Raw genomic sequence first — 16,774 nt, 5'->3', positions numbered from 1 at the left:
TTTCCCCCTTCAAGCTAGACAAGTTTCGTTCTTCGTAGTTTTTTCGTTGGACGCTTATTTCGTGAGATATTTGGCCCGGTCACGATTAATGTACCACCCTGTATATATATTTTTTGAAACTTTGTTAACAGGAAAGTTGGAGCTACGGCTTATTGGTTTATGATTAAAATTCTACAACAGAATCTCACTTTGCGATAACAATAAACAATATATTAGTATGTATGTGTCAAAGAGTTTATTGCAGTAACGTGTAAAAATTTGAAGTAAATTGGAATGCTACATTTTGAGATTTTTGGTAAGAGTGTTTCCCTTTATATATTATGTACATTTATATATTATATGTATTAATAATATACCTATATTAAGCAATTAGGTCGCTAAAAACACGTCCATATTAAAATTCAACGTTGTTTCAAAATTTTAAAGCATCGGTCAGGAACTTTTAGATATACGACTTTGAACAAACTTTTACATTTTTGTATACCAGGTGATCAAAAAGTCAGTATAAATTTGAAAACTGAATAAATCACGGAATAATGTAGATAGAGAGGTACAAATCGACACACATGCTTGGAATGACATGGGGTTTTATTAGAACCAGAAAAAAAATACAAAAGTTCAAGAAATGTCCGACAGATGGCGCTTCATCTGATCAGAATAGCAATAATTAGCATAACAAAGTAAGACAAAGCAAAGAACAGGAAATGTTCAAGATGTCCACCATCATTCCTCAACAATAGCTGTAGTCGAGGAATAATGTTGTGAACAACACTGTAAAGCATGTCCGGAGTTACGGTGAGGCACTGGCGTCGGATGTTGTCTTCCAACATCCATAGAGATGTCGCTCGATCACGATACACTTGCGACTTCAGGTAACCCCAAAGCCAATAATCGCACGGACTGAGGTCTGGGAGGCCAAGCATGACGAAAGTGGCGCCTGAGCACACGATCATCACCAAACGACGCGCGCAAGAAATCTTTCACGCGTCTAGGAATGTGGGGTGGAGCGCCATCCTGCATTTTGGTTCTAATAAAACCCTATGTCATTCCAAGCATGTGTGTCAATTTTTACCTCTCTATCTACATTATTCCGTGGTTTATTAAGTTTTCAAATTTATACTGACTTTTTGATCACCCGGTACATAGGTAGTTCCTTAACCGTTTTAAAGTCTTCGTAGAGGATGGATCTATAGGTCAAAAAATAAATAAATAAAAGACAGATCCGATTTCCTTTCTTGTCCTTCCACAATCCCAGATGTACTCGGTCACTGACCTTAAGGTCTAATCTTTCTCCCGCCCTCATTTGCAACTGCAGTGTTGTGTGTGTTGCAGAGCGTCATCCAGATGACAGGCTTCCGCAGCCTGGGCGACGACGAGGAGGTGGAGTTCGAGTGCAAAGCGTCGGACAAGGGTCTGGAGGCGACGCTGGTGACCGGGCCGTCGGGCGCAGACTGCTGCGGCAGCCACCGGCGGCCCGTCTCCAAGAAGAGGTTCCGCAAGATCAGGTGAGGACTCGAAAGCGCGCTCCTCTGGCTCACCAGCGCCAGCACGCTGACCACACACACACACACACACACATATTACTCGCCTACTAGCAGTTCGGCATTGTCGCCCAATGAACGAAATACCAGCGTAAGGGGTATCACACCAGCTGTGTGAGTGGACTGTCACTGGAGAGAAATCGTCAGCCGTCAAAGTAATTTTCGGTGTACACCCAAAGGGGTGTTATTGGACCATTATTTTTCACAATATAAGAAAATGACCCAGTGGATAATGAGGTGAGACCAGTGAGGCTTTTGATGCTGTTGTGTACAGAGAAGTTACAATGCTAGAAAACTAGAATGAAATGCAGGAAGACCTGCAGAGGATCGACGTGCCGCGGGGATTTGTGGTTCACCTTCATCATAAACATATGTCAAGGATTGCGCGTAAATAGGCAGATCGATACATTATTGTACGACCAAAGGGAAATTGCTCGACAAAAGAGGCGAATATGCTCCTGTTTAAAAGACTGTTGACTGTAAACTCAGCTACCAACTGCCTCCATGTACACTCCTCAGAACCATTAAAAACTTCACCAAAAACTTTGTCGTGTCAACACATTCGCGGTCGTTTTCACATGCAAGTCACCAATCATACCACAACTTCCCCTAACTGTAGCTCACTTACATCCTCTATCGTAGGTCGCTCGTACCCATCCACTCGCACTTGCCTGTTCCCACTCACTCATTCAGCCCAACTCATTGCCATTGCCCCTTTCTGTCTCTCTGTCACTGTCTCCTGTCTCTCTGTCAGTGTCTCCAGACCGCAGCTCGTGGTCTCGCGGTTGCGTTATCGCTTCCCGAGCGAGGGGTCCCGGGTTAGATTCCCGGCGGGGTCAGGGATTTTCACCTGCCTCGAAATGACTGGGTGTTTGTGTTGTCCTCATCAGTTCATCATCATTCATGGAACAGGGGAAATTGGACTGAGAAAAGGTTGAGAAATAGTACGGGCGCTGATAACTGCGCAGTTGAGCCCCCCACAAACCAAACATCATCATCATCATCATCATGATCACCATCATCATCATCATCATCATCATCACTGTCTCCTGTCTCTCTGTCACTGCCTCCTGTCTCATAGCCAGAGTCTCCTTCGTTCTGGCCTACTAATATTGTCTCCTCTCACTGTTATTGTCTCACTATTTCTCTCCCTTACTGCTATTGTCTCGTTCATTCCTTCTCGCTGCTGCTGTCTTTTCTCATTGCCACTATCTCTCTCTTCCCCTTTGTCATTGTCTCTAATTATCACTGGCTCTTACCCACTTCCACTTTTTCCTTCTCTTTATTCCTCTCCCACTGGCACTGTCTCCTTCACTCTTTTTCTTACACTGTTCTATCACTGTCAAATTGTTGCACTGCCAATGTGTCCATCTCTTTCTCTCAGAATGCCATTGTCTCCTTCGCTCTTTCCACAGGGCAGGGCAACCAAAAGCGGCCCGGACAACAGAGTTACAGGGTATAAAGAAACACAGCAGATGGAAAGAAATACAATACTACCTGCCCATAGCAGATTTTTAAAGTGACCAGCTTTCATCTTTTGACAAGTTGGTGAAGGTGGATCGAAGCTGGACTGTTGGAATTGCTGCCGTCTCAACTGCAGTTCTCGAATCCTGTGAGGATTGTTACCATACACCTTGGCCTTGAGGCCACCCCACGCAAATTAATCGCACACTGACATGTCAGGTGAACTGTATGGCTAGATAGTGCCATGACCAGACTGGCATCTGCTAACAACTATGACAGGCGTGAAGATTGTGTAAAATGTTGTCTAAAGTTCGGCCGGCTATATGGGCACTTGCTCCATACTGTTGGAAGTAGCTGTAGGTCTTCTCCTCCGTTAATGCTGCCACAAATTCGTGTCCAACCGTATCCACTCGTCCTATCCACCTATCCACTTTTATTTGCCCCCACCTTGTATCACGATCACTGTCTACTCTTCCAATATTTACAGTATTTATTAGTCTTCCTTTCTCCCCCTTGCCACTGTCTCCTCCCATCTCAGCGCAAAAAAAAAAAAAAAAAAAAAAAAAAAAAAAAAAAAAAAACGCAAATATGTTCACGTGCCAAAATTTTTGAAGGTTCTGAGGAAGGCAAAATGAGGTAACTAGTACCCTACTTTTCAGTCAGAGTCTTTTAAAGAGGCTCATACTCGCCTTTTATGTGCTCCAATAGCAGCGTTTTTCCTCTGGTTCCCTTTCTTCCCTGCCACAGCAGACCATGTCATTCATTCGAAAAGAATTTAATAGGTCAGTAAAATATTGATAGAGTACTTACGTGAAATTGAAGTTACGCAAAAATAATTTTACACTTGAGATCCAATTTTATGTGTGAAAAAATTTTGCACATGGTTTATTACAACAACATCTGATTCTCAGAACCCTTTTGATTATAACGGGCCGGCCGGAGTGACCGTGCGGTTCTAGGCGCTACAGTCTGGAACCGAGCGACCGCTACGGTCACAGGTTCGAATCCTGCCTCGGGCATGGATGTGTGTGATGTCCTTAGGTTAGTTAGGTTTAATTAGTTCTAAGTTCTAGGCGACTGATGACCTCAGAAGTTAAGTCGCATGGTGCTCAGAGCCATTTGAACCATTTGATTATAACGGAGACAGGGTGTTTGTGTTGTCATCACCATTCGGAGAGTGCCGAGACTGGAAATGAAAAGATTTGAAACTTGTACGGACCCTGATGACCACGGTGTTGAGCGTCCCACAAACCAACAGCATCATTATCTTGATGATGGAGCCACATTAAAACATACTTCTCCACGCTACGTCACTTCAAAAATTACGTTTTCGCCTCACACTGGATTTTACATGCTTATTGTACGTGTACAGATAGAGTAACTTTGTACTTCGGTATCTCGTAAACGAATAAAGATATCAAGAAAAGTTTGAAGGTTGTTTGAGGTCGCGATCTTAAGAATATGTCTTAAAAATGTCAGCCGTATGCTGTTCATAGCCGTCTTTGAATACATGGGTATGTTTTAGTACGAAAAAATTGTAAGAAAATGCCGCCTCCATAAGTCCCACCGTGGACCACATCAAATCAGAAAAGAACCAAACAACTTGCTGCGCTTGCCTAAACAGGAGAAACTGTCTCATAGGGATACTTTGGGCCTGTAATACAGGGTAGTGAAAGTAAGACAATCGATCCTTCCGTTGGGTACACAAATGTTCCCTAGCCCAAGGGCTATCCTAAACAATTGACCCTATCTTACTATCACCTATCGAGCCCGATATTTGAGCCCCGGGAAAATTCCGTTTTTTATGCGCGGCGCTTTGGAACGTCTTATGTAGCGCATACTGTCGCATGCGTACCAATTACATGATTGTTCACAGGTTCAGGGGTTCATTTAGTAAGCGCGGAAGCGCACGGAGACACATGTTGCCAATATTGTTTCGAACACGCCGCGGAAGTTTCGCTGGGAAGCCTTTACACACCCTCCATACAGACCGAGCCTCTCCGGATGCGACTTCAATATTTTTAAAGTTCAAAAGATAGATACTTGAGGCCGTTGATTTGCTTCGAACGAAGAGGTGTACGCCTGGGTACAATCATGGAGTCGTAGGCAACCGCTAATATATAATTTCATGAAATTTATTTATTTATTCGTGTCAGAAGCATTTACGATGTATAAAATAATGTACAATATTTACATGTCGTGTGTATATGCATTTACAAGACAATTATTTACACTTTTGCCGCACAGAAGTTAGCGACCTCTATTGCATTTGGCGTTGCATGTAGCAGGTCTTCTGTTGTGCTTGTTGCTGGACAGTGGGTCCACTGGAGCAGGTGGAAGGTCGTCTACTTTGCTCCACACTCATAGAGTGGCGGCTCCTCCAGGAAACCCCATTTAGTAAAATTGCTCTTACATTTCATGACACCCGTGCGTAGTCTGTTGAGGGATCTCCATGTACTCCAATTCTCTGTCTAGCCGGGTGGTAGTCTTTCGCTTGGTGTAATCCATCTCACAGTACTGGTAAGCCATGCACTCCATATTTCGATTCGTCCTTGCTGTGGTGCCCCTAGACCCTCGGTAGATTTGAGGAAGCTCTTTCTGGATTTTAGTCGTGGGTTTGCTGGTTGATAGCCATATAGGGGGGTGAGCTTCAGAAGTTTCTGATTTTTTTTTCTTCTCACTTTTTGCTGCTACCTCTCGGCGGATGTCGGGGGGTGCGATTCCCGCGAGGCTGTACAGTTTATCCAGAGGAGTGGACTTCAGGCACCCGGTGATGATGCGACAAGTTTCATTAAGAGCGACATCTACTGTTTTAGCATGGCAAGAATTGAACTACATTGGGCTTGCGTATTCTCCGGCAGAGTAACAAAGTGCAAGGGAAGAGGTTCTCACAGTGTTGGCGTGTGCTCCCCACGTTGTGCCTGTTAGCTTTCTGATGATATTGTTCCTGGCTGCCACTTATTTTCCATCTTGTCTCACAGTGGGATAAATATACTAACCCAGCGGCGCGTAGCATCCACTATAGTGGACAGCTATTATTGGTCGCTTATCTGGCGTTTTTAATCAGCCCTGAAGCAGCAAATGCACACAGTCAGCTGAAGTGGCCACTCCCTAATGATGCTATGCCCTCCATGCATTTGCAGCCTCATGACTGATTGAAAACGCCTTATGAATTACCATTAAAAACTGTCCAATACTATGAAAATCATGCACCACAGGGTTAACACTTACGGCGATCACTTTTGTAATAATAAATAGTTTATTTACTTTTTTCCCCATATCTCGCGTTTTGACTACCCTTTACACTAGCCTTTACGTGCGAATTCGCCCGCGGACGTGTATGTCACATGTATTGTAGGCATTTCCTCCTCCCCCCTTTTCCTGCCATCTGACCATTAACCTTTTCCATATTTCAACCCTGCCTCCTGCACTCCCCCCTCCCTTCTCCCCCCTCCCCCTTTCTGTCCAATGCCTCATGCACCCTCTCTCTGTCGACTGAGAGAGCTGGTACGCCCGCATGGTACCACTCTACTAAACTACGTCGGATCCAACGTCTTGATGCATCAACAACCTCCCCATAACCCAAGTACTGCTCTCCGCGGAGTGCATCCATCCTTCAGTGGGTCAAACAAATGGAAGCTTACGCGTCCCAGTATAGCGGGAGTAAGCTATGTGCGGCTGGCCGACACCTGGTAGATTGGACAGGTTTGCGCGACCTTGTTGTGATGACGGCAGACGCCTCGCCCAACGGCTCGCCGTGCTTTTGTTCATTGCAAACTCCTGCAATGCTCTGGTTTACACCGAAAGAAACTGTGACAGCTCTCCCCTTGGAAAGCGCGTCCGTTACAAACGCCATTCTGAAGGCTACCAGTAGCTCCGCCACCTATCTGAACTTCATGAAACTATACGCGCCGAAGTGGGAATATTCCGCGGTGTCTCACAACAAACTCCACATTTTTTCAATCAAAAGTGACTGACAAAGTGTTGCACTGCTTATTGAACTCCCTTCGTGTCTTCCTTACCGCGTCTCGTTCCCGTAACGCTAGTAAACCGCGGCACTGAATCGCGCAGGGGACGATGGTCGCAATATTTTCACTCACGAGTCTATATATTCGTATTCTTAAGGGGACGTTTACTATCTTTGGCCCGAAAACGCATGTTCCTTGAGAATTTTTTTCTCGGAATGTGTTATAGATATCAATGTAAAATTCAGTCAAAATGTTTATTGATATTTCCTCTACAAACTGGAATTTTTTCGACCAGAAATGTCGAAGAGCAAAGGCGGAAGTGCCTTCTGAACGAAACAAAATTTCGATGTAGACCTCCACGCGCGGTATGTCACAGGTCAGCCGGCTTGTCTGAAATCAAAATTGAGATGACGTTAACGAAGTATAGAAGATTCTTTAGGAGTTGTACCTCGCTTATTTGGACCATAGGAAACAAAACGGCGACCATTTGAAAAAAACATAGGGCTTTTTCACCGATTTTTCGACTTACTCGGCCAAGTAAAAACATCTATAATTGATGGATCGGAATAAAAGTGGTACAACTCCTATACAATTTAGTTAGCTACGTCGGAAACAAAGAATCATGCCAATCGGTTCAGTAGATTTGAAGTTACCATACCGCGCGATAAAAAAAAAGTCATTTCGAGAAAAACGCGTTTGATGTTTTGACTACATATAAATGCAATATTATGCAAAGTACGTTCAATCTGCTATCCAGGGTCCATAAACTAGTCCTTCGTCTTCCTCATAGAGGGCGTTCTGCTCGATCTGGGCCATCCTGCACTGCTCCAGAGCCGCTCGTACGGCCGGTGAAAGGTGGTTTTCGGCCGCTTGAATATGATGGTCGTGCGAATGCTCGGCGAACTGCGTCGAATAGAGTCCCAGGGTGACGTCCATCGTTGTCATGGTCTTCAGAATTGCTGAATACCCCTCGTTGCAGCTGCTCACTACCAGGAAAGTCGCAGTCTCCACAGTCTTCGCACCAGAATGCAAATGCCTGGGGGCTAGCTTCCAAACACACGCGTTCAAACTTTCATTTGAATTTTGTGTGTTTCCTTCCAAGCGCCGGTACAATAACTCGTCCTGAAGGAAAAAAACTGGTGCGTGAAAAAGGCCGATTTCAAGCAGGCGTATTTTTTTGTTCAACCGCGAATAACAAACATTACCGTTCCGTATTCGGAAAAACCGTTTCAGGGGTGGATTCTAAACACTTTTGTGGATCCAAAAATGCACTTTAAAAAAAATCGTTTTTTTAAGCAAAAGATAGTAAACCTCCCCTCAAAGAAACGTATCGACATTCTCGAGCAACTATTCGCGGATGGACTAGGAAGACGATTGGGGAATTGTTTCGATCCCGGGTTCGATTCCCGGCGGGGTCAGGGATTTTCTCTGCCTCGTGATGACTGGGTGTTGTGTGATGTCCTTAGGTTAGTTAGGTTTAAGTAGTTCTAAGTTCTAGGGGACTGATGACCATAGATTGTTTCGACACACTACGTACCCTCCACCACACAGCTTACGGTAGTTCGTTGTACAGACGTAGATATAGATGTAATCGCAGTCAGCTATATGTACGGTGTCTTCTGAACGAACAGCGATGGACGCCCAGGTGCTTCGGACCGCATAGAGTATGCACTTCACAGGTGTTGTTCGTTCACTGGGCGGACAGGACAGCTCCAGCGTTCGAATCTGGCAATTGATATTCCGAGCTCGTTGCGTAGGTGTCGGAGACATATTGGCTGTCCCGGAGGAGTGACGAGTGTGGGATGGTATCAGTCGACGCCGACATGTGCTGCTCAGGTTCCACCAGTTGCTTCACCGAGGCGTGACGGACAGACTTGCAAGACAGCTGTGAGTTGTGGCGCCGCGGATCCTTCTCCTGACAGCCTGTCATCGCGACCTGTGTAACTTACTCCAGCGCCACTCCTTTCGGTAGCCTTTGTTTCCAGACATGACTTGGCATAATCCGAATGTCGTGCCATTCAGGCGCTGGTCAGTGCCTTATGGGCAACATATGTCTCCTGCAATGTCGTACTCCAATAATCCCAACCGCCGTAGACGAATTATCTCATCAACAAGGCGTAACGTACACACAATGAAGTTCCTTGTACATTACAAGGATTCAATAATAGAGTGAGATAGTATTTTCTGTGGCATATACAAAGCATATCACTATGTAAAATACATTTTGTTACAAAAACTGAGGTTACATGGTATTAATGGCACTGTTAACGTGTGTGTGTGTGTGTGTGTGTGTGTGTGTGCCTCGTTGTAAAAAAATAATGCAGGAAGCTGTACTGGATAACTTATAAACGGTATTGGGAGAAAAAATGGAGTTCCACAAGGTTCAGTATTGGCTCCTCTGTTGTTTGTAATATGTCAGTGACGTGCCATTTAAAACATATTAAGTATAGTTAAAACTTTTTGCAGATGTTTCAATCTCAGTTGATATACAACGAACAAATCGTAAATAATGTGTTCTAAATTTTTGACTTTTTTTTCTTTTTTTGCAAATGGTCTCCCAATTTTACACAGACTCAGTGTATTCCGTTCTGCATATCAACAGTACAACACCAGTGATAAATTAAAACATTTGTAGGAAATCATAAGCAAGCCCTAAACTTCTTGGGTGTAACTATTGATGTGAATTTGAAATGGAGGAAAAAACAGGTTTCGGTGATGCTAAACAAATCATTTAAGCCGATTTTGCACTTGTGTTATTGTAAGTCTTGAAAAAGAGACAGGTCAGCGAGTTAATATACTTTCTTTTTCATTCAGTAATATCATTTGGAATTTATTCCGCGGTAGCTTATCTTTAAGAAAGAAAGCTGGTATTACACACAAGGATTCCATAAGATAATAAGAGTACATGGTGATGAGACAACGCCATGTGTGCAAGTGCCTAAGTTGTTAGGAATCATGATTACAGCCTCATAGTACGCATTTCCTCTCCTGAAATTTATTGTATATAAACCACCGGAGTTCACAAGGAATACTTATATCCAAAATAACGAAAAAAATACTCATTATAATTGGCGTTGATCCATAGTGCTATAGACAACGGCGCTCGGCTTGATATGTTCCTTGGCTTCAGGAAGGTGTTTGGCACCATCCAGAACCGCCGTTTAGAGAAAAAAAATACGAGCTTGCCAAGTATGCTGTCATAAATATCTTTGATCACTTTATCAATTAAGAAAAATGCCTGACACATACCAAAGCTAAATTTGAAGTTCCTTCAGCGCAGCTGCAATTCCATAGACTAACAATTTAGATACTCGCAATTTATTTAGTGCAAATGTCACATACTTATTAATGTCGTATTCTATTATCTGAAGTCACCTATGAACGGTCAGCACGCAGCCATAATTAAATACCAAGTAACTTAACAGCCAGTAAACTGACTCTTTCCACGTCAATACGTTTTGTCGCCAAAAGGCATCCGTGGAACATGTCACTAGATAAGTAATTAGATTGGACACCCTGAAGATATCGTCATCGGTTCTGATATCGAAAGAGTTTCTGGCACTTTATAGCATGGAAAGGGGCCTGCAACTTAGTGAACTGGTAACACTTTTATCTGATCTATGGAGATACATTATCTTGGTCAAAAGTATTCGGACACAGAGTGTCCCTGGGAACACTCTGCGTTCCTACCTATTGCGATATAAAGGTACGCCTAGCTTTGTCGAACATGATCGTTTTGGTAGTCCAGATGTTACGATGTAGGGATGCATAATGTGGCATGGGCTTCCAAATCTTTCGACGCGGTAAACCGACATTACTGTAACACTGTACTCCTGCCCCATGTGCGTCTTTTTCACGGGAGCATTCGACCCTAACTTCATTTTTATGGATCACAGTGCGCGACAGTATCTAACAGCGCTGGTGGAGAGCTCTTGGAACGAGATGACGTTCGGCGATTGGACTTACCTGTCCGTTCCCCCGAGCGACCATCCCACAATGGGTTGGGGAGGCATATGGCAGTACGTTCACATGGACCAACGACCATCCATAATCTGTCAACCGCGCTAATGAAGGAATGGAACGCCCCACCACAAGAACTCCTTACGAACCTTGCGGCCAGCATGAGAGAACATTGCAGAGCATTCACTGCCTACCGTAGTGATCCCACACCCGAGAAAGAACCATGTCCCGCCTTTTGTGATGTAAAGAGGACCATCCTGAACTGTAGCGACTTCGTCGTGATTATTGTGTTTCAATATAAGTGCCATTTCTCTTCGTCTCATTGTGTAATTCTTTGAGTACATCTACATCATACTCCGCAAACCATTTAACAGTGTGTGGCGGAGCGTACTTCTTTTACCTGTAACTGATACCCCTGTCTGTGTTCCACTCGCGAACGGCGCGTGGGAATAATGATTGTTGGTAGGCCTCTCTAGCAGCGCTCTAAATTTCAATAGTAACCGTTCCGTTACGTACAACGCCTCTCTTGTAACTTCTACCACTGGACATTGTCGAGCGCACCTGTAATGCTCTCTCGCGGAATAAACGATCCCGGGAGGTAACGATCCGCTCTTCCTTGTCTATTGTCTCTTCTATCAGTCCTACCTGGTAAGGATCCCAGAAAGATGAACAATACTCAAGAATCAGTCGAACAAGTGCCCTTCGTGGATGAGTTAATTTCCTTAAAATTCTTCCTAAGTGTAGTGACTTGGCAAGACAGCCAAGCCACTCGGAGGTAGCCGAAAGGCACGCGTTTAAGCTCACGCAGACTGGCGTGAGGTCTGCAACAGGACAATGTCTTGAGAATTGCAAATAAAGTACGAAGATCTTGGAATACTTAACTTTAATCCATAATTGGAGAACATCGCTCTTGATGATACATAATTTATAATCTCAATATAAACTGGTAATGGCGCCTTGCTAGGTCGTAGCAAATGACGTAGCTGAAGGCTATGTTAAACTATCGTCTCGGCAAATGAGAGCGTATTTGTCAGTGAACCTTTCCTAGCAAAGTCGGCTGTACAAGTGGGGCGAGTGCTAGGACGTCTCTCTAGACCTGCCGTGTGGCGGCGCTCGGTCTGCAATCACTGACAGTGGCGACACGCGGGTCCGACGTATACTACCGGACCGCGGCCGATTTAAAGGCTACCACCTAGCAAGTGTGGTGTCTGGCGGTGACACCACACTAAGAATCTCACTTTGGCATCTGGTTTTCATACTGTTTGCTTTATGTGGTTATTCCATTTAAGGTTGCTTTTTATAGTTACTCCTAGATATTTTACGGCAGGCACTGTTTCCAGCAATTTGTCATCAGTAGTGGTTCAAATGGCTCTGAGCACTATGGGACTTAACTTCTGATGTCATCAGTCCCCTAGAACTTAGAACTACTTAAACCGAACTAACTAAGGACATCACACACATCCATGCCCGAGACAGGATTCGAACCTGCGACCGTAGCAGCCGTGCGGTTCCGGACTGAAGCGCCTAGAACAGCTCGGTCACAAGGCCCGGCTGTGCAATATGTCACATTTAATTACGTCCTGGATCAACTGCCAGAGACTGCACCATTACTCAACCCTTTGGAGATAATTCTGAGAATGGATACTGTCTTCTGGCGTTGCCACTTTCTTATAGACAACCACATCATCTGCGAACAGTCTTAAAGTGTATTGTAAATAAGTAATGGTCCTATCATACTTCCTTGGGGTTCTCTGCAAATTACGTTTGCATCTATCAATTTTGTTCCGTTAAGAACAACGTGCTGATTTTATCTGCAGGGAAGTCTCGAACCCAGTCGCAAATCTGGTCCGATAGTTGGCAAGCTCGTAATTTTTTTTCACTAAACGGCAGTGTTGGTGGTGTCAAATGTCTTCCTAAAGCCACGGAATACAGCATCAACCTGAGCACCGCTGTCTACAGCGTTAAGGGCATCGTGGAGCAACAAAGCGAGCTGAGTTTCACAAGACCTCTGTCTGAGCAACCGATGTTGATTTTATAGAGAAGATTTTCAATCTCCAAAAAGTCATAATTCCCGGATATAAAATATCTTACATTATTCTACAGCAGATTGACGTCAGCGATATTGGGCCATAATTATGTGCATCTGTTCTACGACCCGTTTTGAGAGCGGGGACGATCTGCGCTTTTCTCTAGTCGGCAGGTACGTTTCATTGCCCCAGAGATCTACTTTAAACTGCTACTAGAAATGTAGCAAGTTGTTTTGCATAATGCTACACTATAGCAGTTCTATTTATGGTCCAATTTTCATTGAGGTATATTATTGGACACTGGCGTAACATGCGAAATGTACTTTTTTTCTGGTTTGGCAGACTCGTCTCTTCGATTTATTTTCAATTCACTGTCTGTTACAGGCCAATAGTGTCTCCCCCGTCCCCTTCATTTAGTAAGTTATTAATCCAGGCAATAGAAACGCTAGAAGACTTGTCTCCACAGCCTAGGAGACAATATTTGTCGGTGAAGGTGTTTTTATCTGCTGACAGGGAGACAGCAATAGGTAGTACGTCTCATTTCCATGCGATCAGTCATTAACAAAACCATCAACGGCTACAGGATCACAGTCAACAGTTTCACATCCCTTACTACTTGAGTCACTGCGGAGAGGCTTGGAATTTAAATCACGACATTGGCGCAAAGACTGGTGACGAGGAAGTGTCCCCTGCCAGTCAACAAATTTCACAATCACCAGGAATCGAACCAACTTACCAGCAAGTCGAGTGCCACTCCGCAGGCACGCGTTACCGGCTTCGGCTACGGAGGCGGGTCTTAACGGGCTAAATGTCAGTAAATTGAAGATACAAAGGGGGCAATGAAAAATTTCTACAAGTCATCGTCGTAATAGAGAAACGACTAGATAAGAAGCTGAAAACATACATAGCTTTCGTAGATGTAGAGAAAGCCTTTGATAATGTTAAATGGGATAAGGTGTTTGAGGTACTCAAAAATGTAGGAATAGACTATAAAGATAGAAAAATGGAACCTGTACAAAAACGAGACAGTAGTTATCCGTGGACGGACAAAATAAGAAGAGGTGTAGATACAGAAAGGTGTCCGACAAGGTTGCTCACTATCCCCTGTTATCTTTAACCTACACATTGAAGAGGCGCTGAAAAAAGTAAGGGAAAATTCACAGACAGGTGTAGTAATTCACGCCCAACGAATAGATATAAGATATGCCGATGATATAGCTGTCCTGGCTGAAAGTGAAGAAGATCTTGTAGTCCTACTGAATAGAGTGGATAAAGTTATGGGGGAAGAATATAATATGAGAATTAATAAAGCAAAAACAAAAGTAATGGCATGCGACAAAAAAGATCAAGTGAAAGTCCAAGTTCATGTAGGTAATGAGCTGCTTGAACAAGTTGATAAATTTACTTATCTGGGCAGTAATATTACCAGGGATGGAAGGAACAAGGCAGAAGTGAGAAGTAGAATTGCTCAAGCAAAGGCTGCTTTTAACAAGAAGAAAAACATCTTAACATCTAAGAGCATCAGCCTTGAAACCAGGAAAAGATTTTTGAAATCATATGCGTGGAGTGTGGCATGCTATGGGTGTGAAACATGGACTCTAGGGACAGAGGAAGAGAAGAAGCTAAAGTCTTTTGAAATGTGGTGCTATAGACGCATGCTCAAAATAAAATGTATCGACAAGGTCACAAACGAAGTGGTTCTGGAAAGAGCAGGTGAGAAGAGAAGCTTCTGGAGTTTCATTGTTAAAAGAAGAGTGCAATTTACAGGCCATCTGTTAAGACATAAAGGACTCCTGAACACAATCATAGAGGGATATGTCGAAGGAAAAAGACCAAGAGGAAGACCGCGGCTGAGGTACACGGATCAAATCGTGAAAGATGTGGGATGTAACACCTATAAAGACGCACAGAGTGGAGAGAAGCAGCCACTGTAGCTGTTGCAAACCAATCCTTGGATTGACCACTACAGAAGAAGAATCGTCGTACGCCAGCGTGCTTTGGGTGTGACCCTGGGCTGCTTAACTTGGCGTCTCGGGGTGTGCCGTGCCCGGGCGAGGGCGCTGTCGGCGGCTGCATCCTCCGGCGCCAGGTGCGGCACGTGCGCGCCTCGTGTCGGATGTTTCGTTTTCGGACACCCAGGGCTCGCACCTGTTGTTGCCGCCGAGGGGTGTACAAGCCTCCCACCCCCCTCCCCCTCCGACCACCAATCGCCGGCTGTTTCCTCTACCCTGCGATGCATCTCTTATTGGCGCTACTGTGACTGCGCACCGCCTCTTGGTTTCGTACCTGTTGCTCAGTTCGTCGGCGAACTTTGTCTTTCAGGATCAGGGCGGATTCAGAAAAACCATGAGAATTAAAATGTATCGACAATGGCAAGGAATTCTAAAAATTACGAGGGGGTGTTAAATAAGTAACGCAACACATTTTTTTCTCCGTCAATTTATGCTAAAAAAATGCAGAGTTTGCTGTGGGACATCGTGGAATATTCCCGCTTCAGTTTCTATAGTTCAGTGACATACGTAGCATTCAAATTGGCGCCTGAAACGGACGTGCGTTCCAAGCAGAGATGTGTCATTGAGTTTCTTTTGGCGGAAAACCAGAGCATCGCAGAGATTCATAGGTGCCTGCAAAATGTCAACGGAGACGTAGCAGTGAACGAAAGCATGTTGAGTCGTTGGGTGAAGCGTCTGTCATCATAACAACAAGGGCGGCACGCAAACTTGTCCGATCTCCAGCGTGCCAGCCGGTCGCACACATCTGTGTCTACTGCAGTGTTGGAACGTGCGGACACTCTCATTCGAAATTAGAATTATATTAATACCTCCAGCCCATTACCGGCGGCCGGCCGGAGAGGCCGAGCGGTTCTAGGCGCTACAATCTGGAACTGCGAGACCGCTACGGTCGCAGGTTCGAATCCTACCTCGGGCATGGATGTGTGTGATGTCCTTAGATTAGGTTTATGTTGTAGTGGACTCATGACCTTAGAAGTTAAGTCCCAAAGTGCTCCGAGCCATTTTGATTACGGACGTTGATTATATATCAACGGGGACAGGTGAAAATGTGTTCCACCGACCGGGACTCGAACCCGGGATCTCCTTACATGGCAGACGCTCTATCCATCTGAGCCACCGAGGGCACACAGGACAGCATGACTGCAGGGGCTATGTCGCGCACGCCCCCCGCGAGACCCGCATTCCCACCTTGTATGTCAGCATACTACATTCGTAATGTCCCACCCCAACACACTCATTACTCGTAGAAGACTTTCTTACCAAGTCCCGTAAGAGTTCGAGGAATATGTGTGCATCCGCACAGAAGAAGGTCATGGCCGGTATTGTATATAGTTCTGACAACACAGGCCATGACCTTCTTCTGTGCGGATGCACACGTATTCCTCGAACTCTTACGGGACTTAGTAAGATTGTATTCCACGAGTAATGAGTGTGTTGGGGTGGGACACTACGAATGTAGTGTGCTGACATACAAGGTGAGAATGTGGGTCTCGCGGGAGGCGTGCGCGACATAGTCCCTGTAGTCATGCTATCCTCTATGTCCTCAGTGGCTCAGATGGGTAGAGCGTCTGCCATGTAAGCAGGAGATCCCGGGTTCGAGTCCCGGTCGGGGGAACACATTTTCACCTGTCCTCGTTGATATATATATCTATTTCAACGCCCGTAATCAGCTGGAGGTATTAATATAATTCTAATTTCGTTCCAGGCCATCAATGGTGTCTGTTCTTTCGGACATGAGTGTCCATATAAGTATATACTCTCATTCGAGGTGATCGACGGATCACAATCAAAGATTCGCTGCT

The 16,774-nt window shown here is 44.7% G+C and overlaps 1 protein-coding gene across 1 annotated transcript in view; it reads left to right on the top strand.

Annotated features, from left to right (window-relative positions):
- LOC126204279 (protein lin-28 homolog) overlaps positions 1-16,774 on the top strand; it is a 96,425-nt gene that overhangs the window by 27,829 nt on the left and 51,822 nt on the right. The window contains exon 3 of the mRNA XM_049938667.1: positions 1,333-1,505. Within this exon, the coding sequence (XP_049794624.1) occupies positions 1,333-1,505 (173 nt within the window). The remainder of the gene's footprint in view (positions 1-1,332; positions 1,506-16,774) is intronic.

Source organism: Schistocerca nitens, chromosome 9, assembly GCF_023898315.1.
Source record: "Schistocerca nitens isolate TAMUIC-IGC-003100 chromosome 9, iqSchNite1.1, whole genome shotgun sequence".
NCBI lineage: Eukaryota > Metazoa > Arthropoda > Insecta > Orthoptera > Acrididae > Schistocerca > Schistocerca nitens.
The sequence above is the reverse complement of the archived record's forward strand: the minus strand, read 5'-3'. Positions and strand labels throughout refer to the sequence as shown.